We start from the raw sequence: 27,907 nt of genomic DNA on the forward strand, positions 1-27,907 counted from the left end.
TAAAATGGCTGTGACCTCAGATAGGAAAAAACATATTATTTTTGTATTTTGGCCTCACCAGCACCCTGTTCCTGCTGAAAACTGGGGTGGTAGAAGAACCAAAATTAGAGTGATTGTATGGACAGAATTTCCTCATCAATGCATTGCCACGCTTGATGGGGAGGAAGCACTTAGGATTTACAAAAGACATTTGATAAGGTGCCAAATAAAAGATTGTTACATAAAATAAGGGCTCATGGGTTTTGAGGTAATATCTTAGCAAGGATAGAGGATTTGTTAACAGGTAGAAAGCAGAGGGTAGGAACAAACAGAACACTTTAAGTTGGCAGGCTGTAACTAGTCGTATGCTGCCAGGAGCATTGCTGGAACCTGTTATTTCCAGTCTATATTAATGGCTTAAATGATGGGACCAAGACTAATTAATCCAAATTTGCTAACAATATAAAATCTAGGTGGGTGAGTAAGCTATGAAGAGGACACAAAGAAGCTACAAAGGGATGTAGACAAGTAAAGTGAGTGGGTAATAAGATGAGAAATGGAGTATAACATGGGAAAATGTGAGGTTATCCATTTTGGTAATAGGAATAGAAAATCAGGATTTTTTTGAATGGTGAGAAACTTTTAAATGTTGGTCTTCAGAGGGATTTGTGTATTCTCGTACAAGAAACATAAAGTGAGCATGCAGGTACAGTAAGCCATTACACAGACAAATAGCATGTTGCCCTTTATTGCATGGGGCTTTGAGTACAGGAGTAAGGCAGTCATGCTACAATTATGCAGGACTCTGGTGAGACTACATTTGAGGCAGGTTTTTCCGGTTGGCGAGCGGAGGTGTAAATGACGCGGGGATACATCTGTCGTATATCCCAACGTCACCCCGCGTCATTTAGATTTTCAGTTCGGTGGGCACGCAGCCGGATTGGCTGCGTGCCCTCCAAACTGTCAACGGCCTATTAAGGCCATTAAAAAACTAATTAACATGATTGATGGACCTGCCCATCCAGCCTTAGGGTTGGCAGGCAGGCTGGGAGTCCAGACGGGCCCCGGAAAAAGCATGAAACTCATCCACGGGCGGGATGAGGTTGCATGAGTGTTTTTTAAGTTTTAATCAAATGTTGAAATAGAAGTTATGGACATGTCCCAACTCATGTGACAGTGTCACATGAGGGGACATGGCAGGGAAATTTTTTTATTACCTTTATTTCAACTTTTAAATCGGGGCCGATCTCCCTGAGGCAGCACTTTGCCTTAGGGAGGTCTGTACGTTCTTTCATGCGCATGCGCGAAAAAGTGCACTGAGGCAATCCCCCCCACCTGCATAGGGAGCGCATAGCTTCTGAGGGGGACAGACAGGGTAGATGCTGAAAGGTTGTTTTCCCTGGCTGGATATTCTGAAACTAGCAGAGATGATCTCAGGATGAGGGGCTGGTCATTAAAGCTGCGTTGAGGAGGAATTTCTTCACTCAGAGGATTGTGAATCTTTGGAATGCTCAACCCAAGAGGGCTGTGGATGGTCAGTTGCTCAAGGCTGAGATAGGTAGGTTTTTGAATTCAAGGGGAATCAGAGGAATAAAATAAATTCATAACAGCATCGTTGGTAAGACAGCTAATATTTTCCTTCCCTATTTGCCCTTGAGAAGAGAGTGGCGAGCTGCAATCTTGAACTCCTGCAATCCATGTGATGTAGATACACCCATAGCGTTGTTAAGGAGTTCCAGGATTTTGACCCAGCCACTGTGAGGGAACAGCAATAAATTTCCAAGCCAGGGCAGTGTGGGGCTTGGAGGGGAACTTGTGGGCAGTGGTGTTCCCATGCGTCTACTGTCCTTGTTCTGGGAGCTGCTGTCAAAGGAGGCTTGGCGAGTTGCTGCTCTATATTGTGTAGATGGTTCACACTGTTGCTACTGTGCAATGTTGGTGGAGGGAGTGAATATTTACAGTGGTTGATAGTGTGCCAAATAAGTGGGCTGCTTTACCCTTGATGGGTTAGAGCTTCTTGACTATTGGTGGAGCTGCACTCATCCAGGCAATTGTAAAGTATTTCATCACACTCCTGATTTGTGCCTTATATTTGATGGAAATAATTTGGGTAGTCAGGAGGTGGGTTACTTGACACAGAATTCCCAGCCTCTGGCCTGCTCTTGTAGCCGCAATATTTATATGGCTAGTCCAGTTAAGTTTGTTGTCCATGCTGACCCCTGGGAAGTTGATGGTGGGGTTTCAGTGATGGTAATGTCACTAAATGTCAAGGGAGAATGGTTAAATTCTCTCTTGTTTGAGATGGCCTGGAACTTTTAGAGCACAAATATTACTTGCCACTTATCAGTCCAAGCCTGAATGTTGTCCATCTACCACCAAGGCTATGCCCCATTAGTTAAACTTTTTTTTTCCTGCAAAGGGAATACGAGTTTCTTAGGTGATAAAGACTGGAAACTTGACCGAGAAGCCTTTTCATTAGAACAGAAAAAGTTAAGGGAAAAATAAAACAAAATGCTGCAGATGCTAGAAATGAAGGCACAGACTGCTTTAGTATCAAAGGATTCGTGAATCGTAGTGAACACCGTGCAGTCACCAGCGAACAGCCACACTTCTGACTGATGATGGAGGGAAGGTCATTGATGAAGCAGCTGAAGATGGTTGGGTGGAGGACACTACACTGAGAAATCCTGTACCAATATTCTGGGGCTGAGATGATTAGCCTCCAGCACCCATACCTATCTCCCTTTTTGCTAGGTGTGGGTATATGGGGGTGAAGCTGGAAAGCAATGCAGGCTTGATGGTTTCATATGGTCCAGCTCCTATTTCTTATCTTTCATGTTCTTATCACAAATTTACTAGCTTAGCAGTGAGAAAAACTTATCAGTTGCTTGACTTTCTTACTTTTCTTTTCTCTCACTCTTAATCCAATCTTTCTTTTTCTCCCTAATACACTTTAATTTGATTCTAATTCACCCTTCTTCTCGAACATTCTTGTTTCTTTTTCAATCCTTAAATGGCATTGGTTAAGGAGATACAATATTTGTCCCATCATTCACTACGAACTCTATACCACTCACAGGCAATAATTAGTTTAGAATTTAAGCAAGTTATGCCACAAATTATATTCCAGTTGAAGGGTGCAGAAAATGTCAAAAATACCAAGAGAGGACCCAATCCAGCAAGACTTGGCGCAATGTTTTAGCTCTGACACCCTGATTTAACTTAGTTCTGTCCTGAAGAAGAATCTTACACTCGAAAAGTTTACTGATCAGCTTCTGTTTTTGTGCAGATGCTTTCTGAGCTGCCAAATTTTGCTAGCCTTTGTGTCCTTCTTTTAAAATATCTAGCATCTGCAGCATTTTGTTTTCTCTATTTCCTTTAGCTTTCTCTGTGAAAAGATTTTTTGGTCAATATTCTGGTCCTTAGCACCTAAGGAACTCCACAGAAAAAAAATAACCAGTGGAACACACCATGAGATGCCCCAATCTCTCCCCTGCCTCCATGACCACACCTCTCGTCCCCTGGGTGGCCTGCACCTTCCATTAAATTAAGAGATGAAGAAATTAATGGGTGTGGACTTGCAATTTCTGAACTAGTGCCCCCTGCGAACTGCACACCTCATAGCAAATTAGCCCTAAAATGGGAAATGTGCCAGCATGACAATTAGGAAAATCAGAAACACTGAATCAAATCCTTGGGCTGGGAACGAAATTGAATCTTAGGAAATGCCTTACACTTGAATGAATAAAATTTCTAGGTTTTTTATTAATTATAACTACACATTCCTGAATGGCCTAAAGATATAAATCAATATAATGCAATCCAGCTGATTAGTCCTTATGGGATATGTTCAAACCATAGGGAACCATTAGGTAATAAACAGCAATAAATATAAAAATATTGCAAACCTGCAGGAAGATATAGATCCTGTATAAAATATTATTACATTATGGATACTATTGCCTCCTTGATTATTAAAGATATATGTGGAAGCTAAATTGAAATGAACTATTATTGGATTAGTCATTAAAGCAGGGGGATAAAACTGAATTTGAAAGGTACCAGTTCATTTTGCTGAGCATGGATTTTTTTTGGAAAATTTTTATCTCCTATGGGGAAATTTTACATACTTTGAATCGGAGCCCCAAAGACATTAACCATCCATCGAGAATGTCCATTCTCCATCACTGCTGTTTAAAACTCGTTAGCTTTTTTCCATGGATGACACACCTATGATTCCAACTGCATTGGAATCATTGGGCAGAATTTTCTGGCTGACGTGCGGGAGGCGGAACCTGCATGTCAGCGCTTAAAATGTTGCGCGAGTGTCCTGACATCAGCGTGCGGCATCGTGATATTTCGGGCAGCAGGCGTGCACAGCAGTGAGATGCGCGCCCGTCATTAATTAAAGGCCTCGTTAAAGCCCTTAACTTGCCAATTGTCGACGATTCTGAGGGGCCCATACAAACTTCGGGTCGGCGCACGGGCCCAACGGGCAGGTGGGTAGGAGATTTTTTATGAAAACTCATGCACTGGCAGGATATGTGGACTCAGAGGGGTTGTTCATGTTTTCCATGAAGTATTTAATGCAGAAAGTGTTTTAAAGTTGCCTTTTTGATTGTTAGCAGTTCACATCGATTTCCAGGAGCTTCTTGTGTACTTTGAAACCAGTCTGCAGACATTTATCTTTCTCAGACCTGCAGCTTTCCGGAGGCCTCCCTTTAACTTGGGGGCATGGGTTCTGACATCTCCACTGGAGGCAGCTCCTCTGAGGAAGAAGGGAAGGATAGAATAACGAAGAGGCCAGAACGGGACAATCAGCCTCCAGGGGACCCACATTTGGGGGGCCAGGTTCAGGCACAAGGGGCGCAAGGCCAAGAGGTTGTCCAAGGTGGAAGGGGCTGCAGAAGACACCACTATCCTGCTGCCAGTGTATACAGGCAGCTACCTCAATATGACTGAGGTGCAGTGCCGAAGAAGGCTTCAGCTGTCAAGGGAGACAGTCAACTATATCTGTCAGATGTTTGGCCCTGAGATATCTCCTAACTGTGTCGGTGCACATCCCATGCCAGCGGCTTTGAAGCTCACAGTTGCTCTCCAATTCTATGCCTCTGGCTCCTTCCTTCAGTGGGTGATCTTTGCGGTGTCTCCCAATCAGCTGTCCGCACTTGTGTCAAGCAGGTCACAGTTGCTCTGTTCAGATGGGTATTGACCTTCATCCACTTCCGCTGTGACCAGGCAAGTCAGGCACAGCGAGCCAGAGGCTTCGGAGCCATTGCTGGCTTCCCCCGCGTCCAGGGTGCAATAGACTGTACATATGTGGCCATCAAGGCGCCAGCAGGTGAGCCCGGTGCCTTCGACAACAGGAAGGGATTCCACTCCATGAACATGCAGTTAGTGTGTGATCACAGGATGCTGATTCTACAAGTCTGTGCAAGATACCCAGGCAGCTCCCACGATGCCTACATCCTCAGACGCTCCCAGATGCCGGAGCTCTTCAGTGCTCCAGCCTGGCTGGGTGGATGGCTGCTGGGTGACAAGGGCTATCCCCTCTGAAGATGGCTCATGACACCACTCTGCCTTCCAAGAACAGAAGCTGAGCAGCGATACAATAGGAGCCAGGGCACCACAAGGGCTGTGGTGGAGAGAACCATCGGCCTTCTCAAGATGCGCTTCTGTTGCCTGGACCACTCAGGAGGCGCACTTAAGTACCCCCCCCAAATCGCGTCTCTCTGATAGTGGTAGTACGCTGCGCTCTGCACAACCTTGCGCTGGAAAGGGGTCTGCACAACCTTGTGCTGGAAAGGAGGAATGCAGTTGATGATGAAGACCTTGACTCAGTGGATGAGGTTGCACATGATGAATCCAGCAGTGGCTCAGAGGATGAGGAAGCACAGGGCGATGATGAGGGGCAGCACGCCGACCCGCTATTACACCAAGGAGGCAGGGACACCTGGAATAATTTAAACCAGTGAACCTTCAGCCATCTCCACAACATGGATCAACAGGACCAGCATTGCCTGGCGCTTCCACATGTGGCACATCTTCCACCTCATCAGCTGCAACTAAGGGCTTAGTACAGAAACATCAATGTCCACTCAAACACTCATGAGATGTCTGTGAAAAAGACAAATGCAGCACAAAGAAAACACCCTCAGCCATGGTCAGAAAAGTGGACTTTATTCTGTCCAACATAAAACAGAAACGTCTCTATGGCAAACATAAGTATATTTTCCCTAATCTAAGGCCAACACAAAATCACCAGTGACATATCCATTTAGTGCCTAATGTGCCTTATGCTTTCGTTTGCAGGTGCTATGTCTAGGTACCGCCCCATCGGTCAGAGTGGCTTGTGAGACAGCCTGCTGACTCTGCTGTCCTGTTGGCGTCGATGACCTTGGCGGGCCCCCCTGGGAGAGAGTGGCCAGTTCCAAAACTGGCACCTCCCCAGTTGTCGCAGCCTGAACGGATGAAATGTTGATTGGCAGAGGGGCGGAGGAGCTGCTGCCCTCATCCATGACAGGCAGCTGCTGAGCCGACATGAGATCACATTGGACCTCCCTGCTCACCACAGATGCATGGGCACCGAGTGCCGACACTTGGTGCCCACAACATCTTCCACATTGGGAATGACCACCTGTGGCCATTACCACTGTGAGGGCTTGCAGGTCAGAGCGTAACCCAATCAGAAGAGTCTCCATCTGATCGAAGCCCCTCTCCACGAGAGTCGCCAGTCTCTCAGTGGAGGATGCATGAAATTCTGCCCTGAGGTTCATGCCTTCACTTGCCCTCTGCCTGGACTCCTCCATCACAGAGACCAACTGAAGCATATCTTCATGCAACCCTGCCAGATGCAAACGCGATTCCTGCCGCTTGTCTTGCAGCTGCTGCATTGGTGACAACTCCAGAGGCACATCATCACTGCCAGACTCAGCATGTGCCTTGTCCCCTGCAGCCCTCCGGCTGCTGGCACCATCGCAATCTCTGTCTGTGCCATCTCCTCCAGCGATTGTGAAGCTCCCTCTCCACTGTGCCCCGGGACACTAGCCGACATTAAATTCTCCACCGAGGTGTCTGTGCCTGCGCTGGTGCCCGGCTGGCCGAAATGATGTGCCGCAAGTTGCATGTCTTGGCCATCAGGTTTTTGGGGGGGGGGGGGTGTTGTGGGGTTGGTGTTGGTGGGGGGGCTCTGGACGTGTTGGTGGCCATGCAGTGGTGATGCTGAAATTAACAACAAAGACTGTGCATCAGTTAGCGTACAGGCAGTTAAACCTTTCATCCCTTTCCCCCTCAGCCTCATAAGTCACTCAGCCTTCAAGACCCTAAGGAGACGAATATTAGTGGGGTGGAAAACTGTCAAGAGGAGGCCCAAACATTACACGCGCATACAGACAGGCTGGTCAGATGGTCTCAGGAATCCCACATGGCATGTTATGTACCATAGGAGTGGGGAGAGTGCAGAGGTACCTGACCTGGATGCATGCTGGCCTGGACAGTTGCGGTGCTGAGGAAACATTGCAAACACTTGCGACATTTGCTGTGGAGCACAGGAGATTGACAGGTCACATTATTGACCTTCATATCATTAGGAGGGGCATAGAACGGGTGGGCAGAAGGCAACATTTCCCCTTGGTGCAGGGATGAGTAACATGGTGGCACTTATTTGAGTACCATGAGGTTCACAGCTGAGCTGCTGAGGATCTTTTGGACAGAGTAATGTGGGGCGCACTGGCTGAAAGGGTGGTGGAGGTCCCAAACCCCCTCAGATGCAATAAGCCTTTCGCTGTGCAGCAGCGATCCAATGGCATGTTTGGCATGTTAGGCCATGGGGATAGTGGTCACAAATGGGATAAGGTGACTTTGGAAGATGGTGGGGACGTGCATCCTCAAGGGGACGAGGGACCTTTGTGTATGACCCACATGTCAGAATGTCTCAGTCTGTGAATGAGCAGTGTTGCAGCATTAACGATTGCAGCAACCATCAGTGGTTTGGATGGTGGGCAGACAGAGTGGATGGGACTGTGGGCCTCTAATACCTAGCTGCTGGACCCCAGCCTCACCGCCACCTGCTGCCCTGGCCACCTGCCTCCTCCCCCCTCCCCAGCTCCATGGCCTGCTCCTCGAAGATGGTGAGGCACTAGACCAGGGCATGCCCACCTCCAGTCCTCTGGCGCTCCCGCTGATTGTGCTCAGTCTTTGCCTGCCGAATAGAGAAGAGGATTAATTGTGGCTGATCGCCCATGTACTCTGCACATGCACGCCGCACCCCAACCACAGTGGCCCATCTGTGGCCTCCAGCAGCTCCTGTCCACACTACTGGTGATCAGTCCCCAGAAGATAGTACAGCTGGTCCCAACCCCCTCCCCCAACGTCCACCTTGGACACATTCGGCGTCCATCACTTTGAATAATACACGGTCTTAGCGCCCATGGCAGGGAGGCGCAACTTGGTGCGGTGCCAAAGCCAGCGGATGGCTCTAGGCCACGACACCTTAAGGCTCCCCTTCTACCATCAATATGACCTATACTGGAGTTCTGAGTGTGTGTCTAGCAGCCTCCCCTGCAGGTTGCCCCCAGACTACTCAAATGCGACAAACACCAACATATGCTATGGGGAGAACCCATCTTCTCCTCAACCACTAAGGCTGATGTAAGCATGGTCACTATCTAAGACCCTCCCATCTAGGACCCTCCACCCCTGCCTGTCCCTCCGTCCCCACCCCGTCTTCCAATCCCAGCCCCAGCCGTGTATTCACTATACCTCCTGACCTTCCCCTCTCCGACGCTGAACGTTCAGTGCTTATCAAAGGACTTAGTTTCATACCCTTACGCCCTCATCTCAATGAATTTTGGGCTCGGCACGACGCTGAACTCTTCCTCCGCCGTCTTCGTCTCCGGGCTCACTTCTTTGGGCAGGAGTCCTCTCCCCGTTCAACGGATCCTTTTAGCCACCTCCAATATTCTCCCTCCACCTGGACCCCTCCCTCTGGATTCTTACCTTCTCTTGATCTTTTCATTGAGAACTGTCGGCGCGACATTAGTCGTCTCAATTTCTCTGCTCCGCTCACCCATTCTAATCTCTCTCTCTCTGAACTTACTGCACTCCGTTCTCTCAGGTCCAACCCTGACGTTGTCATCAAACCCGCTGACAAGGGTGGTGCTGTTGTTGTCTGGCGCACTGACCTCTACCTCGCGGAGGCTGAGCATCAACTCGCAGATACTTCCTCCTACCTATCCCTGGACCATGACCCCACCACTGAACATCAAGCCATTGTTTCCAGGACTGTCACTGACCTCATCTCCTCTGGGGATCTTCCTCCCACAGCTTCCAACCTGATAGTCGCCCAACCTTGGATGGCCCGCTTCTACCTCCTACTCAAAATCCACAAACAGAACTGTCCTGGTAGACTGATCGTGTCAGCTTGCTCCTGCCCCACAGAACTCATTTCTCGTTATCTTGACTCCCTTCTCTCTCCCCTTGTCCAGTCCCTTTCCACCTACATCCGTGATTCCTCTGACACTTTACGTCACATCAACAATTTCCAGTTCCCTGGCTCCAACCGCTTCCTCTTCACCATGGACGTCCAATCCCTCTACACCTCCATCCCCCACCAGGATGGTCTGAGGGCCTTTAGCTTCTTCCTCGAACAGAGGCCCGAACAATCCCCATCCACCACTACTCTCCTCCGTCTGGCTGAACTTGTTCTCACACTGAACAATTTCTCCTTCAACTCCTCTCACTTCCTCCAATTAAAAGGTGTGGCTATGGGTACCTGTATGGGCCCCAGCTATGCTTGTCTCTTTATGGGGTATGTGGAACATTCCTTGTTCCAGTCCTACTCCGGCCCCCTTCCACAACTCTTTCTCCGTAACATCGATGATTACTTCGGTGCTGCTTCATGCTCTCATTCGGACTTGGAAAAATTTATTAATTTTGCTTCCAATCTCCACCAATCTCCACCCCTCCATCATTTTCACGTGGTCCATCTCTGACACTTCCCTTCCCTTCCTTGACCTGTCTGTCTCAATCTCTGGTGATAGATATCCATTACAAGCCTACCGACTCCCACAGCTACCTCGACTACAGCTCCTCACACCCTGCTTCCTGTAAGGACTCCATTCCATTCTCTCAGTTCCTTCGCCTCCGTCGCATCTGTTCCGATGATGCTACCTTCAAAAACAGTTCCTCTGACATGTCTTCCTTCTTCCTTAACCAAGGTTTTCCACCCATGGTCGTTGACAGGGCCCTCAACCGTGTCCGGCCCATCTCCCGCACATCCTCCCTCACGCCTTCTCCTCCCTCCCAGAAACATGATAGGGGTCCCCCTTGTCCTCACTTATCACCCCACCAGCCTCCGCATTCAAAGGATCATCCTCCGCTATTTCCGCCAACTCCAGTATGATGCCACCACCAAACACATCTTCCCTTCACCCCCCCTGTCGGCATTCCATGGGGATCATTCCCTCCGTGACACCCTGGTCCACTCCTCCATCACCCCCTACTCCTCAACCCCCACCTATGGCACCTCTTCATGCCCATGCAAAAGATGTAACACCTGCCCCTTCACTTCCTCTCTCCTCACTGTCCAAGGGCCCAAACACTCCTTTCAAGTGAAGCAGCATTTCACTTGCATTTCCCCTAACTTAGTCTACTGTATTCGTTGCTCCCAATGCGGTCTCCTCTACATTGGCGAGACCAAACGTAAACTGGGCGACCGCTTTGCAGAACACCTGCGGTCTGTCCACGAGAATGACCCAAACCTCCCTGTCGCTTGCCATTTTAACACTCCACCCTGCTCTCTTGCCCACATGTCTGTCCTTGGCCTGCTGCATTGTTCCAGTGAAGCCCAACGCAACCTGGAGGAACAGCACCTCATCTTCCGACTAGGCACTTTACAGCCTTCCGGACTGAATATTGAATTCAACAACTTTAGGTCTTGAGCTCCCTCCTCCATCCCCACCCCCTTTCTGTTTCTTCCCCCTTGATTTTTTTTCCAATAATTTATATAGATTTTTCTTTTCCCACCTATTTCCATTATTTTTAAATCTTTTATGGTCCCCCATCCCAACTAGAGTTGTACCTTGAGTGCTCTACCATCCATTCTTAATTAGCACATTCGTTTAGATAATATCACCAACTTCAACACCTCTGTGTTCTTTTGTTCTTTTGTCTGTGACATCTTTTGATGATCTGCTCCTATCCTAACACCAGCCCCCCCCCCCCGGCCCCACCCCCCGACCTTAAACCAGCTTATATTTCCCTCTCCTTGTAAAGAAAGATCAGTTCTGTTGAAGGGTCATGAGGACTCGAAACGTCAACTCTTTTCTTCTCCGCCGATGCTGCCAGACCTGCTGAGTTTTTCCAGGTAATTCTCTTTTTGTTTTGTGTAAGCATGGTCACTACCTGTTTCCCCACCCAGTGTATGCCAAATGCCCAATGCAGTAACAACATTAAGACATTGGTAGGGCTGTTCAAAGGCTAAGGCTACCTGCTGGGTCAAATGGCCAAGGCCGACATAATACTCACCCTTCCAAAGCACAGCAAAATCATTGAATCGTTTGTGGCACTGGGAGCCTGAGCACCGCACATCATCATGGGCGCTTACAGCGTCACCCACCTCCTCCCACGTCTGCCTGGTGCCCTCCTCCTCCTATCCTTCAGATACAAAATATCCCAACGGCTGGATACCTCTTGGAGGAGAACAGCAAGGCATGCATCCGAGAAGCAAGGGGCACACTGGCCCCCCGCTGGCCTCTCCTGCAGCCTGTCCCCCTCCTCCTGCTCTTGCTCCTGTCCTGTGACAGCTGTCTCTCTCTCTCTCTTCGAGTGGCCATGGTGCACTTCCTCAACGAGGCTGCCTGGCCACTCTTTATACAGACTGCCAGTTCCCCATTGGAACCAGCGGTCTGAGCACGCCCGCCTCCATGACTATTTTCCTGTTCTCCACGGGACTCGCTAACCCACTAGGTGGGCTTTAATTGGCCCGCCCATGGAAAATAGCGACGTGGCCCGTTTCAGCAGCGGCAATCGGCTGCCCACCCACCGCCGAATTGGTCAGGCCCACCCTCCCATCAAGGGCAGAATTCTGCCCATTGTGTTTCCCAAAGCATATTCTAGCTCAATTTATGCTGAGATTAAATAAATAATGTTCACACATATATTCAAAATAAAATCTGAAAACTTTGGCAATATTGGGCAGACTTGTTATTATCTTTAAAGAGGGCATACTTTCCATTTGGCGCAAGCCATTATACACTTTATTGCTCTACCCTCACTGTGATGCAGACAGACACTGCTGACCTCATACTGGATAAAGAATTCTTCTGCTACCCATGCCCGTATGGCAGATACTTCTGTTTCGTCTTGAGTTTGGGATCTCGATGGGATTTCCTTAGGGTTTGCCAGTTACCCAAAGAATGTTACCAAGGGTGTTATTAGTAAAAACATTCTTGTTTATTTACAGATCTATGTACATCTCAGTAACCTCTACGCAAGGTTGTGCTTCTGCTTCCCTCCAGATTTCAGTCTCTTCATCTTGTGTCATTGCATCATAGTTGCATCAGTAATTACATCAGTATCAGCTGCTTTTGATGTTAACCCTTTACTCTACAACCTTGACTTCGTCATCTTGCAGCTTTTGATTTACAACAGTTGGCATGTTCAGATATTCAGCTCTCAAAATTTGAAGCAAATATGTAAATTCCTACCGTGCATGAGAAAAGCTTGTGGAATTGTACCTTTGCTCCAAATTGTTGGCAATTGGTTTCACTACCACTCCTAGAAGTTCTATATCCTTTGTTATAATGCTGGATAGAGATACACATCAACATGCAAGAGTATGCAAAGTATTATTGTGGAAAGATCACTTCCTCTCCCAATTAAACGTTATACCCTTCCTAACCTCAATAGATGTGCGTTATTTACAGAAGGGGCATACCTGCCTGAGATTTTTCAGAATGTTGCATTTCATGCAAAAATTGCAAATAACAGTTGTAACGTTTAAAATTTTGAGAGTTTGCAATATGGAGAAATACTGGAATAGCTAAATAAGAACATAATAACATAAGAACTAGGAGCAGAAGTAGACTATACCGTCCCTCGAACCCTCTCTGCCCTTCAGCGCGATCATGGCTGATCTTCTGCTTCAATCCACTTTCCTACCTGCTCCCCATATCCCTTGATTCCCTGAGAGACCAAAGGTCTGTCTATCCCAGCCTTGAGTACATTCAATGATGCAGCATTCATAACCCTCCCAGGTAGCGAATTCCAAAGATTGACAACTCTCTAACTTAAGAATTGTCTCCTCATCTCAGTCCTATATTATCAGCCCCTTATCCTGTGCCCTTTTTCCTAGATTCTCCAGCCAGGGGAATCTTTTCTGTGTCTACCCTGTCAAGCTCTTTCAGAATCTTGTATGTTTGAATTAGACAGCCTCTCATTCTTCTAAATTCCAGAGAATATAGGCCCAATTTACTCAGCATCTCATCACAGAACTCTCTCATCCCAGGAACCATCCAAGTGAACCTTTGCTTTACCTCCTCGTAGACAAGTATATCCTTTCTTAAATATGGAAATCTAAACAGCATACAAATCTGCAGATGGGGTCTCAGCAAAGCCCTGTACAATTGTAGCAAGACTTCCTTCTTCCTGTTCTCCCATTCATTTGCAATAAAGGCCAACAAGCCATTTGCCTTTGTGATTTCTGATTGGACCTGCATGCTAACTTTGTTCCTTGTATGAGTACATCCAAACCTCTCTGAACATCAACATTGGAAAGTTTCTCACTATTTAGAAGATCCTTATGTCACATTTCCCCATATTATACTCCATCTGCTACCTTGCTGCCCACCCACTTAACTTGTCTGTACCCCTTTGCACCCTCTTTGTGCCCTCCTTACAGTTTTCATTCCCACCTAGGTTCGTATAGTCAGAAAACTTGGATATATCGATCTTGTTGTTCAGTTCTTTCACTATCTGTGAAGCAACATCCAATTGGAAATTTTACAGTGTCACAAACACAATGTAGATGTATTTTCCTTATTTGAATCTTGTTTCCACTGTATCAGGCACATGCAGGAAGTTGAGAATCACAGAGTGAGGCAGAGATGCAATGGACATGTCATCAAATAATTCTGCCCCTGCTCCAGATCTACTTAAAAATTGAGTGGGACTGACAGGAAACCTCAGTCAACATCTAAATATGTGCTCTAAATATTTTTTTCTCAAAAGGTCATATTTTATCAGATTTAAATCCCTCACAGTATTCTATCAGACTTATCTTTAACTATTCTTGTACCTCATCTAATGGATGGCTATAATTAATAGTAGTGGAAAAGTGGGAATCCATTGCTTGCTAATCCAATCACTGTCAATTGGTAACAGGGAAGATATTTGCTATGCCACTCTTGTGGCCCTCGCCTTAATTCGCCACAAAAAATAAATTGTGCTGTGGATTTCACAGCGAAGCATTTTAGCAAAACATAATTAACATTAATCTGCACCAAAGTAGCTCTGGTATGTGTAATGTCCACTTGTACAAATCAAAGGGGATTCAAACATCCCATAATACATCTGCACTGGCTACACAAAGCTGCATCGATGGCTCTGTTAAATGCTTCATAGTTTGGGTAGCTGCAAGTATTCATTGGGTTGAGCAGTATCTTTTTGACAATATCGTAGCAGCTTGTCAGCAGTCCAGACAGAACCTTGCCTCAATTGGTATGTTCACTGAATGCCATTTCTAAGTAATGAGTGAGAAAGCATTATGTGAACTGGAATGAATTGGTCGGATGTTGGAGAATGTGCCCCATTTTCATAATACTGGCAAACTGTGGACAGCAAGTGGGCTCACTGATCAGAACATTCCTAGATTTGGACGGTGAATCAGCAGATTAAGTCATCAGGCAGATGGGAGTTTGGGTAAGGGGCAGCAGGGCAAGAGTACCAGGAAGGGCAGTTTGTTGTTTTGCTGTGGAGCTCGGAGGAGATCCCTCTTCCTCTTAACTCCACAGAAAAGTAACTGGAACAAAGTAAAACTTAACTATTCCTCATCAACCTCCAATTATGATTTTGGACTACATTAATCAAAAACTTAGATCATCGCCCACCATTTCTCTGTGGTACCTGAGTGACAAATAAAAGCAATAATGAAATCAAATTAGAAATTAAAAATATATCCTGAATTTGATGCTACAAGCTTCTCATTGATTCAGCAATCCAGGAGCAATATATTATTAGCCCACTGCGATGAGCTATAATGTAACCAGCCATAAACTTTATCCCAGTTTTTATATTAACAAATTGTGGCAACCTCTAGTGTTGCTTCCATTGGACAAAGGGAGTGTTCTTTACTGTTGTCACACCAAGCAGTTAGTGATGATCAAGGCTGTTTGCTTATTTTTTGAGTAGTTGGAAAACACAAGCTGTTATTCACCATTAGTAACCGAAAATCAGCCAAGATCATTGGTTTCCAGGGAGGTTGCTCATCTTATGCAATGCCAAGTTTACATCTCCAGGCAGAGCTGTGGACTTCAAAAAATAGCCTAATCTTGTAAACTTTTTAAATAAAGCTGGAAGCCAAGGGCTATTCTCTTACTGAGTCATACCTAGAAGTGAGTTGCTACACATGCATCATGAGACAGGGTTGACATTTTGAAGCTCTTTACATCACCGGACTCCTGCAGGAAAGTCATGAATTTATCTCTTCACTGTTCCATTGACACAAAGCATTGATAATTAGTTGCTGTAAATTATATATACTTAAAACAACCTTTTCATTGACACAGTGCTCCATCTGAAGGTTGTTAAAACTGTTCACCACTTTAGGAGAGCAAGTTAGTTACCTTTTAAAGGTTATGATGAGAAGGAAAAGAGAGGCTTTTAGCAGGTACAAGGGAAGCAAATCAGCAGAGGCATTAGTGGAGTACAGACAGTGCAGGGTGGAGCTTAAGAAAGCAATTAGGAGAGCAAAGAGGGGATATGAGAAAGCTCTGGCTGGTAAAAGTAGGGAAAATCTCAAGATATTCTATAAGTATATCAGTGGGAAGAGGATAACCAGGTAAAGAGTAAGGCCCATAAGGGACCAAGGAGGCAATCTACGGGTGGAGCCAGAGGACATTGCTAGAGTGTTGAATGAATACTTCACATCCATCTTCACCCAAGAGAATGAGGATGAAGGTACTGAATTCGGGGAGAGAGACTGCGAGGTTCTTAAGCAAATTGATATGGGTAGTGACTAGGTGTTGGCAGTCTTAAAAGTGGACAAATCTCCTGGTCGGGATGATTGTGTCCCAGACTGCTGAGGGAGGCAAGGGAGGAGATCGCAGGGGCTCTGACCCAAATTTTTAATTCTTCTCTGGCCACTGAGAAGGTGCCAGAGGACTGGAGAACAGCTAATGTGGTTCTGTTGTTTCAGAAAGGTTGTAGAGATAAGCCAGAGAACTACAGAGCAGTGAGTCTCACACAGTGATAAGGAAACTATTGGAGAAAGTTCTGAAGGAGAGTATCTATCTCCGCTTGGAGAGGGAAGGTTTGATCGGGGTAGTCAGCATGGCTTTGTCAGAGGGAGATCATGCCTAACAAATTTGATTGAATTTGTTGAAGAGGTGACCAAGTGTGTAGATGAGGGTATGGCAGTTGATGTAGTTTATATGGATTTCAGCAAAGCCTTTGACAAGGTCCCACATGGGAGACTTATAAAGAAGGCAAATGCACATGGGTTACAGGGTAATTTGATAAGGCGGATTCAAAATTGGATTAGTTGTAGGAGGCAGAGGGTGATGACAGAAGGATGCTTTAGTGACTGGAAGCCTGTGTCTAGTGGCATACCACAGGGATCTGTGCTGAGTCCCCTATTATTTGTCATTTATATAAACGACATAGATGATTATGTGGGGGGTAGGATTAGTAAGTTTGAGAATGACGCAAAGATTGGCTGGGTGGTTGACATTGAGCTTGAGTGTCTTGGGCTACAGGAAGATATAGGCAGGATGGTCAAATGGGCAGATGAGTGGCAGATGGAATTTAACCCTGAAAAGTATGAGGTGATACACTTTGGAAGGAGTAATTTGACAAGGAAGTATTCAATGAATGGCATGGCACTAGGAAGTTCTGAGGAACAAAGGGACCTTGGCGCATGTGTCTGTGGATCTCTGAAGGTAGAGGGTCATGTTAGTGGGGTGGTGAAAAAGGCATATGGGACACTTGCCTTTATCAATCAAGGCATAGATTACAAAACTAGGGAGGTCATGTTGGAGTTGTATAGAACCTTGGTGAGGCCACAGCTGGAGTACTGGTTGTGATTGCACTGGACGGGGTGCAGAGGAGATTCACCAGGATGTTGTCTGGGATGAAACATTTAAGTTATGAAGAGAGGTTGGGTAGACTTGGGTTGTTTTCGTTGGAGCAGAGAAGACTGAGGGGCGACCTGATCGAGGTGTACATGATTATGAGGGGCATGGACAGGGTTGATAGGGAGCAGCTGTTTCCCTTAGTTGAAGGGTCAGTCACGAGGGACATAAGTTCAAGGTGAGGGGCAAGAGGTTTAGGGGGGATGTGAGGAAAAGCTTTTTTACCCAGAGGGTGGTGACGGTGTGGAATGCACTGCCTAGGAGGGTGGTGGAGGTGGGTTGCCTCACATCCTTTAAAAAGTACCTGGATGAGCACTTGGCATGTCATAACATTCAAGGCTTTGGGCCAAGTGCTGGTAAATGGGATTAGGTAGGTAAGTCAGGTGTTTCTCACGTGTCGGTGCAGACTCAATGGGCTGAAGGGCCTCTTCTGCACTGTGATTCTGTGAAAAGGACAGCTGGGCGAATAGTACTTTAATCCATGAACAGTCAGAAATGCATCTGGGATTTTTGTGCAAGTGCTTCTGACCTACTGTTGTAACATTGTTGGTAAATTCGTTGGTAAATTGGCAGAACTCCAAGAGGAACTGTACAAATGCCTAAAGATGTCAGTTTGTGCAATTTTGCTGGAATTTTCAAAAATTTTCTATTGGTGTTATGGTGATAGATCATGAGTAACCAGTAGAAATCCAACCCCATGTTGGTTATGTAACAGATGACAAACATTATAGATCACCATTCAATGTCTCTTTCCCTGAAGATTTCATATTTCCTATGCCCACGGTAATCTCAGATTCATTCCTCACAACATAAGTATGAACAGAATACATAATCATCACTGAATAGACATATGCCTACTATTAGACAACCGGGAGCAGCTCCCTCCATTAAGCAATGAAGATATCTCTCACCCCCAACTTGCTGTGGGCAAGATCTGCATAGGTGGATAATTTAATTTCCTCTCTCTTGAGAAATGATAAGCTGTTGTTCATCAATAGTAACTTGAAATCAGTCACAGTTCATTGATTCTGAGATTTTTGTCATTAATGTAATATTAAAATGCTGCTCTTTGATAGATGACTGGGGGATCAATTTATTCTCCACTAGACCAGATATGAGACAACAAAAAACATTTTTTTTAAAGGAACATCTAGTTTATCACTAAATCTAGCCACAGGAGTAAGTTAGTTAGTAAGATGCCAGGATAATTTAAAACAGCATTACTCATGGATATAGGGCTTTTCTTGTCATATTTACACAGAGATAAGTTATATTCCTCTTCATGGTGAAATTTCCTAACAATGCAAATGTTTCGCTGGACTTAGATTAGATCGTTTTTGTTGGTTTAATTTGGCAACCGTCTCATCCCAGGGACCAATCTAATGAACCCTCACCGTACTGCCTCCAAGGAAAGTATTTCCTTCCTTAAATATGAGTCTAAAACTGCACACAGTATTCCAGGTGTGGTCTCAACAAAGCCCTGTACAATTGTAGCAAAACGTCTTAATTCCTGTGCTCCAATCCTCTTGCAAAAAAGGCCAACATGCCACTCACCTTCATAATTTGCCTGCTGTATCTGCATGTTAACTTTCTGTGTTCCTTGTACAATATAAAAGAACATGGGGTAGTATTTTACTCCCAAGCTGTCATTTTATATCGGTGGGCCAATTAAGGCCCGCCCAGCATGACGTGCACCCAGAAGCGTTGTGCGCTCCCTGTGCGGGTGAGGGGGGGGTGGGAGGGCGGGTTCCCTGAGTCGGGAGTGCGCTCTTTCGTGCATGCGTGACATGTGACATGTTCCCTTATGTGAAACTACCACATAAGCTGGGACATGTGCATTAATTTCAATAAAAATTTTTGAGAAAATTTACAATCATTCATGAAACCTCATCCCGCCCCTGGATGAAGTTCCATGAAAAATGTGAAGGCCACCTGGGCTCTTTGCCTGCCCACCAACCTTAAGGTCAGACAGCTCCGATAATTATTTTAATTGTTAGTTAAATAGCCTTAATAGACCTTTGACAGTTTGACGGGTGTGCAGTCAAGACGGCCGCACGCCCACCGAACTGAAATCCTAAATGATGCGCAGTGACGTCGGGACACACGCCTGACGTCACCCCGCGTCATTTTACACCTTGACGAGCGGGTCCGGTCCCCATTCGCCGAGATTCTCCCCATTCATATACCTTAGGACTGCCCTACACCTCAGCTGCACTTCCCTTCCTTTTCTTCATATTCTTTGCAACATTTACCAGCAAAAACCTATCTATAAACCTGGGGGAGGATTTTCCCCTTGTTGGGCGGGTGCAGCAGGCGGACCTGGGAGTGGCTGCACAACAATCCACCGCCTGCGATCAGGCCCCACCCACAATTTCATGCTGGCTGGCCAATTAACCGCCAGCCAGTGTGAAACGCAGCTGATAACCTCAGCACTTCCAGGGTGCGGGCAGAAGGAGTGCGCTCAGTGAAAGCTCTCTGAAAGCACAGAGCTGCCTCAGGGAGCTGAAGGTTTTTAACATTAAAAATAAAGATTTTAAAAATGAAGAAAACACGAACAGGGACATGTGAAAAATGAGTTTTAAAAACTTTTATTGTTTTTTTAGTCACTGTTCGAAACCTCATCCCACTGGTGGATGAGGTTGCACAAAAAATGCAAAGGCTGCCTGGCCTATTTGCTCGCCCGCCAACCGTAAGGTTGGACGGGCAGCGAAAATTTAAATTTAATTAGTTGATTAAAGGGCTTAATAGCCCTCTTAATTGTTGGCAGGAGCACTGCCGACTCTCACACGTGCCCACTGACCGAACTATCACGTGAGTGCGCGATGATGTTGGCATGCTCACCCACATAATACCATGCTATTTCATGCTCGTGCATGTTGGGCGCGTGCCCACACGCCAAGCTGAAAATCCTGCCCCAGGGGTTGTGAGATTAATAAAATTAAGTTGATAACTAATGACACCTTAAGTAGGTTTTATACTGCAAAGTGATGGATTGGGAACTTCTGGAGTTTTCGAGGTCATGGGCTGGATTTAAGGCTGAGGCAAATTCCCAGCACCCCCAGTGTAAACGTTAGGGCCTTTGGTTGGCTGGCTCATCCCACTTCCATTTTTTGGCCGACGGACCAAGACCTCTGTCCATCTCTAGGAGGATGTCCTGCTTCATAGTGCTGTTGGCCAATCAGAGACCGACAGCTCTGCAATATCAACAGCATCACTAGGAGTGATGACCACCACAGGTTCTATACCGAGGATATCAAGGAGATGTTCAGCGATGGACCCGGACCTATAGATAAGTCGAGGATCCCCCGGGGCTTGCCAGCCTGGATTCGCTAAGTGGAGCATGTTGTATGGGATGGGGTGCAGGGATGGTAGTTGCAGAGAGGGGAAGTTGTTGGTTGGGGGTGGGGGAGATCACCTATTAGCACCAGGGGCCAAGAAAGGAGGAAACCCAACCCACCCTCCAACCTTTGACTGGCCACCAGTACACAAGGTCAAACCTGCCAGGCTACATGTTGGGCACAGGCCTCTCTTTCGCCTGTTAAATCAGAGCACCAGCAGGATGAGGCCCATGAATGGGTTTTAATTGCCCTCTTAAGAACCTCAATTATCCCCCAGGTCAGAGGCCTTCCCAACGCCTCTCCCACCACTTGTAAAATCACGGCAGGGGCAGATGGTGGGCATACCATCAGTGACTCAGCGTCCTATTTTACGGGTCCACCCATTTCCTATCCTCCCCATGGGTAACCTGTAAAATGCAGGCCCATTTGTTTTTCTCCATTTGCTCCCAAACTAGGCTCTACAATTATTACAATTGCTAGCAGAAACCCACAAAACATTTGTGCTCAAATTAGTATGTTTATTACTTTTTAAAATACTAGATTTCTAGTTATTCTTTCACCAAAGTCTACAGCAGAATCAAAACTTCTCACTCTGTAAAATACTACATAAAGCTGTCCAAGTGTAGAAACTGGTCTAGGAATATAAATATAAATTTTGTGAAGAGCATGGCTTCATGGCTTGATTATAGTCAGAGTATTAAAGTCTAAATGAGAACTGTTTTCTCCTTAATTGTAAAAGGCAGGTTTATATCTGATGGGCTCAGTATAATTCGAGGAATAAATACTCTATTTCCTTGTAATCTGCCTCCTTTTATTTCAGCATCTGTCACCGAAGAAAACTGCTTCCTAACTACCAACTTTGTTCCCCATGACAAAGCACTTGTATAGGACTCAGGTTTCTCTGGAAAATTGCCTGGGATTTGTTCTTGCAACCGGGGCTCCCCAGCCATTGGAGAACCGGTGGGAACCCTGGGTCGTTTTCATGCAGGAGGCCCAACGCAATTCAAGTGCCCTCAGGAGACCGGAATATTTGGGCCATGATTTAATACACTTTGTTTGCTTTGATGAAACTCTAAACATAAAATTAATTAGATTTTCCACAAGCCAGACAGTGACACAGGCCCCAATATTTAAGGACAGCCGGGAAAGAGTTGCATGGGGGCGCAGTTTAACAATCAGCAAACCCAAAAGAACAGGTTTACCTCAGGTCCTGCTGGAATTAGCAGGAGAACCAGATTAGGAATCTTGGAATCTGTGACCCAGCTGCAATGATCCAGACTGAGAGCATGTCAGGCAGGCAGGTAGGTATGTAGGCCTGTAGCACCAGGCTGTGTCTGAGGAGCGCAGAGGAAGGAGGGCGCAGTCAGGGGGCCTTCAATTTGGGGCGGTGGGGGAATGCTCAGAGGGATCAGGATTGGCAGGCACATCAATGAGATGTTAGGAGAAATGGTATTTGGGGGTCATCGATGAGTGGGGGGGGGGTGCGCCGAGAGATTGGGGGTCAAGTGGGAGATCAAATGAGGGAATGGACAGAGGAGGAAAGAGGGGAGAAAATCACTGAGGGATCTGGAGAGATTAGGGGAGGAGATCACTGGGGAGTGGGGGCCTGTAGAGATTAGGGGTCAAGGGATATTGCTGAGGGGACCCAGAGAGATAAAGTGTCAAAGAAATATTGATGGGGGGGCCTGGAGAGATTAGGGAAAGAGGAAAAAAGATCATGGTGGGTGCCCAGAGAGATTCACGGGAGGGTAATAGATCATGGGGTCCCCATGGAGAAGATTGCAGCGATGCACTGGAGGAAGAAGGAGAAGATTCAGAGGGGATCAAAGGTCAGGGAGGACATCAGGTGGGTGTCGGATCATGGCGGGGGATGGGGTCCAATCAGTGAGGAGTTTAATAAGGTAGCTTGGACGGGCAGCGGAAGGTTCTTCTGCTCCTCTTGGGCCACAGCTGTGCTGTAAAGGTGTTTACCTGTTCCATCCAGTAGTCCCCAACTCCCTTGAACTGCTGGGTTTCCTGAGATGTTGGGTGCCCAGCCGGCCACTGTTAAAGCTGGAAGAGAATAAAAGTCTCAGGCATGCAGTGTCATTAAAATAATGAATCCTGTGAATGGGTTAGTTGCTTTCCTCCTCATCCCACCTCTGTTAAAACTGGAAGTGGATGGATTTGTGATGCGTTGAGATTGGGTTTAAAATTATTTAAATATTTAACTTCCTACCTGACCAAAACCCACCCACGTGTGGGGTTAATTTTACCTCCATGGAGTTGGGTCTGTTTGTCAAAAGCCACGAGGACAGGTTATTAAATTGGAGAAGAAAAATTACATAACACTGGGAATAAATTTCAATCTGCCACTGATAATTATAGCCAATTTGTAATCAAAGGAGGCGCTGGACAATAAGATTTGAAGGAATGTTTTTCCATTTTAGGGTTGCGTGTGTTTGTGCACATGAAGTAGAAAACATAGCTATTAATACTGATAAAAGTTTTTCAAATCTGTTAACTAACTTGGGTCAGGATTAAATTTGCTTGAAGTTCTTTCTCTCTGTTTTCCTTGACTTACCTGTGAAGAAATCTTTTCTTTTTTTATTTGCATTTTTCATATGTTATCTTAATTTGAATTTGACATATTTATTCTTAAATGATGTACAATGGCAGCAGTTGGGATGATCTGTCAGCATAACCAAATCAAATGCATTGGGTAAAGGTTGGTTAAATTCCATGGGCAGGATTTCCCTGTCGGTGTGCAGGGGGCGGGACTCACACGCCAACACGTAAAATGACACGGGATGATGTCAGGCGGAACTCCCGATGTCACCCCGTTTCAATTTAATTTTCAGGTCGGCAGGGGCGCAGCCGAATAAGCTGTGCACCCGCCGACCTGTCAATAGCCAATTGAGGCCATTTAAAAAGTAATTGCAGTAGTTAAAGGACCTGCCCGTCCAACCTTAAGGTTGGCGGGCAGGCCTGGAGCCCTGGCAGGCTTCAGAGAAAGCATGGAGCCTCATTCATGGGCGAGATGAGGTTTCATGTAGGCTTTTAAAAATTTAATAAAAGTTTCACTATAAATGATGGACATGTCCCAACTCATGTGACAGTGTCACATGAGGGGACATGTCAGGGGAATTTTATTTTTCTATTTTTAACATTTTTGAATTTGGCATCGATCTCCCTGAGGCAGCACTTAGCCTCAGGGAGACGAGTGCACTCTTTCACACGCGTGCGCGAAAGAGCGCACTCTCGGCTTAGGGCATCCCCCCCACCCACACAGGGAGCGCATAGTGCTTCCTGGCGGACGTCACGCTGGGTGGGCCTTAATTGGCTTGCCCACGTAAAATGGCAGCACGCCCCCAGTTGGGGGCGCTGATCGGAGGTGTGCCTGCATGCGCCCGCTGCTGAACTTCCCCTCCGACAGGGGGAAAGTTCTGCCCCAAGTGTATTTTCAATACTATAAAACACAAAGTCAAAAATAGCTTGCATTTATATGGTGCTCTAATATATCCTCAGGGTATCACAAAGCACTTCACCAACCAGTTAATTACTTCTTACATGTAATTACTATTATGTAGGCAAACATGCCAGCCAGTCTCTACACTGTAAGGTCTCAAAAATGGCTTATGAATGGTCAGTTCATAAAGAAATTTACCCCTGTCATGAGCAAATGTTTCTCATCCTAGTTACTTTTAAGCAGTTAAAATAAGCAAGCTATGTATGTTAACCCCATTTTGCATTAATTAATTTACACTGTACTTTTTTCTACATTAATCCTAAATACAGGGGAGTCCAGCAAGCAGGATTAGATATAAAGTGAATATGACTGAATTTCCATATAGTGCAAGCATATTTGAAGTGGAGGAAGACACAGGACGAGTGCTTACCAGAGTTAATCTCAATGAGGAGCCTAGTACAATTTTCAAGGTAATGAGTCTAATATTCCAGTATCCAGTTTAACAAGCTGAGTTTCATTGTAATTTTTTAGCTGACTGTTGCTTTTATTTTGTTTTGTGAAGCATTTAAAGTTGAAAAGTGTTTCTGACTTTCTTTTTCTCTGTTGTTTCATTTAGCTGGCAGTCGTTGCATATGATGATGGAGAACCAGTGAGGTTTACTACTACAATAGTAGACATTACTGTACTGCAGCCATCAGTAATTCCACGTTTTACACAGGAAGATTACAGGTACTTATATACACTTACAAACTCAGGGAGGGAACAATTAAACTCGCATTTTACATGTGGTTATGTGCAATCAGAAGGATATTCTCTGGTCTGTGTTTCATTAACTCATTAACTTGTCACTGTTTACAGAGAGCAAATGAACAGATAAGAAAAAAGGATGTGCATTTATATAGCACCCTTCACAAAGCACTTTACAGTCAATGAAGTACTTCTGAAGTGCAGTAGTCGCTGTTGTATTTGTGGGGATCCCAGCAGCCAATTTGCATAAAGCAAGCTTCCATAAACAGCACTGTGAATATGACTAGATAATTTGTTTTTGTAATGTTAATTGAGGAATAAACATTGGCCAGGACACCAGGGAGAGGTCCCCTACTGTTCTTCGAAATGGGGAATCTCTATTTAGAGAGCAGACAGAACTTCAGTTTAATGTCTCATTCGAAAGACACCACTTCAGACAGTGCAGCACTTCTCAGTATTGTGTTGGAGTGTAATTCAGATGGTTGTGCTCAAGTCTGCAGAGTGGAACTTGAACCCAGAACCTTTTCACTCAGAGGTGAGAATACTGCCAACTAGGCCATGGCTAACACACTTAAGATAACAGATAAAATTCAAACTAATCTTGATTGATTACTGAGCCCTTCTTAAGAATACAAAAAATAATAGACTTGCAAAACTTTTCTTGATTCTGACCAGTGCTGGACTGAGATGATAGAATTTGCCATTGTTAGGCCAGGCTTCCTCGCTAGACCTAGCTGGCTGGCTGACTGTCCCCAGGTCCTTTTGATCTTTCCTCTGTGTATTCCTGCTATACCATATTTCTTCTCCATCTAATAATTTTTCAATAGGTCTGTCAACCAAAATAACCAACCCACTCTCCCAAGCATATATTCTTGACACTTCATCCTGAACTCACATAAGCATATACAATTACAAGCTCAAAAGGAATGAATGTTTCTAAACTCTGTAAACTAACTTTCATCATCAAAAGTAATCTGACCCCCGGACCATCTGGCCCCGTGATCCTCCAACTGCCCCTGACCCCCCTGACCCAACCCTACCCACCCTGCCACCCTATGCAACTGGCACCTTAACCATCCAGCCACCTTAAAAAAACAAAAATAAAAATACCTGTAAAAACTCAGCAGGTCTGGCAGCATCTGCGGAGAGGAACACAGTTAACGTTTCAAGTCTGTATGACTCTTCAACAGAACTCCTCTCCGCAGATGCTGCCAGACCTGCTGAGTTTTTCCAGGTATTTTTAGTTTTGTTTTGATTTCCAGCATCCGCAGGTTTTTGCTTTTATCTCAGCTACCTTACCACATTGGCACCTGCTACCCTGCCAACTATCACCCTGCCGTTCTACTACCCTGCCACCCTATCAACCCTGCCACCCTACTCAAGCCATCAGGTCAAAAATGGGCAAGGAAATTTCCTGCCGATTACCATATAGCATGCCCACCACCCTCTGCCCCCTCCCCAACCTGCCTCAGCTGATGAATCAGTACTCCTCCATGTTGAACACCATTTGGAGGAAGCATTGAGGGTGGCAAGGGCACAGAGTGCACTCTGGGTGGGGGACTTCAAAGTCCATCACCAAGAGTGGCTAGGTAGCACCACTACTGACCGAGCTGTCTGAGTCCTAAAGGACATAGCTGCTAGACAGGGCCTGCAGCAGATGGAGGGAACCAACAAGAGGGAAAACATACTTGCCCTCATCCTCACAAATCTGTCTGCATAGATGCATCTGTCCAGCACAGTGTTGGTAGGAGTGACCAATGCACAGACCTTGTGGAGACGAAGTCCTGTCTTCACATTGAGGATACCCTCCATTGTGTTGTGTGGCACTATCACCATGCTAAATGGGATAGATTTCGAACAGACCTAGCAATTCAAGAGTGGACACCTATGAGGTGATGTGGACCATCAGCAGCAGCAGAATTGTACTTGATCACAATATGTAACCTCATGGCCTGGCATACCCCCCACTCTACCATTACCACCAAGCCAGGGGATCAACCCTGATTCAATGCAGGACATGCCTGGAGTAGCACCGCGCATACCTACAAATGAGGTGTCAACCTGGTGAAGCTACAACTCGGGACTAGCTGCATGCCAGACAGCATAAGCAGCAAACGATAGACAGAGCTAAGCAATTCCGTAACCAATGGATCAGATCTAAGCTCTGCAGTCCTGCCACATCCAATTGTGAATGGTGATGGACAATTAAACAATTCACTGGAGGAGAAGGCTCCACGAATATACCATCCTCAATGATGGGGGAGCCCAGCACATCAGTGCAAAATATAAGGCTGAAGCATTCGCAACAATCTTCAGCCAGAAGTGCCGAGGGGATGATCCATCTTGGCCTCCTCCGGAGGTCCCGAGCATCACACATGCCAGTCTTCAGCCAATTCGATTCATGCCATGTGATATCAAGAAACAGTTAAAAGCACTGGATACTTCAAAGGCTATGGGCCTGACAGTATTCCACCAATAGTACTGAAGACTTGTGCTCCAGAGCTTGCCGTGCCACTAGCCAAGCTGTTCCAGTGCAGCTACAACACTGGCATCTACCTAGCAATGTGGAAAAATGCCTAGATATGTCCCATCCATAAAAAGCAGGAAGAATCCAATCCAGCCAACTACTGCCCCATCAGTCTGCTCCCGATCATCAGTAAAGTAATGGAAGGGGTCACCAACAATGCTATCAAGTAACACTTGCTTAGCAGTAACCTGCTCACTAACACTCAGTTTGGGTTCCGCCAGGATCATTCAGCTCTTGACCTCATTACAGCCTTAGTTCAAACATGGACAAAAGAGCTGACCTCAAGAGGTGAAGTGAGAGTGACTGGAGTCAGTGGGAATCGGGGGAATCTCTCCGCTGTTTGGAGTCATATCTAGCACAAAGGAAGAACGTTGTGGTTGTTGGGGTTCAGTCATCTCAGTTCCAGGGCATCACTGCAGGAGTTCCTCAGGGTAGTGTCCTAGGCCCAACCATGTTCAGCTGCTTCAGCAATGACCTTACTTCCATCATAGAGTCAGAAGTGGGGATGTTCACTGATGAT

The 27,907-nt window shown here is 46.0% G+C and overlaps 1 protein-coding gene across 1 annotated transcript in view; it reads left to right on the forward strand.

Annotated features, from left to right (window-relative positions):
• pcdh15b (protocadherin-related 15b) overlaps positions 1–27,907 on the forward strand; it is a 1,048,074-nt gene that overhangs the window by 802,797 nt on the left and 217,370 nt on the right. The window contains exons 24-25 of the mRNA XM_041210329.1: positions 24,443–24,583; positions 24,730–24,842. Of these exons, the coding sequence (XP_041066263.1) occupies positions 24,443–24,583; positions 24,730–24,842 (254 nt within the window). The remainder of the gene's footprint in view (positions 1–24,442; positions 24,584–24,729; positions 24,843–27,907) is intronic.

This window comes from Carcharodon carcharias, chromosome 17 (genome assembly GCF_017639515.1).
Source record: "Carcharodon carcharias isolate sCarCar2 chromosome 17, sCarCar2.pri, whole genome shotgun sequence".
Classification (NCBI taxonomy): Eukaryota; Metazoa; Chordata; class Chondrichthyes; order Lamniformes; family Lamnidae; genus Carcharodon; species Carcharodon carcharias.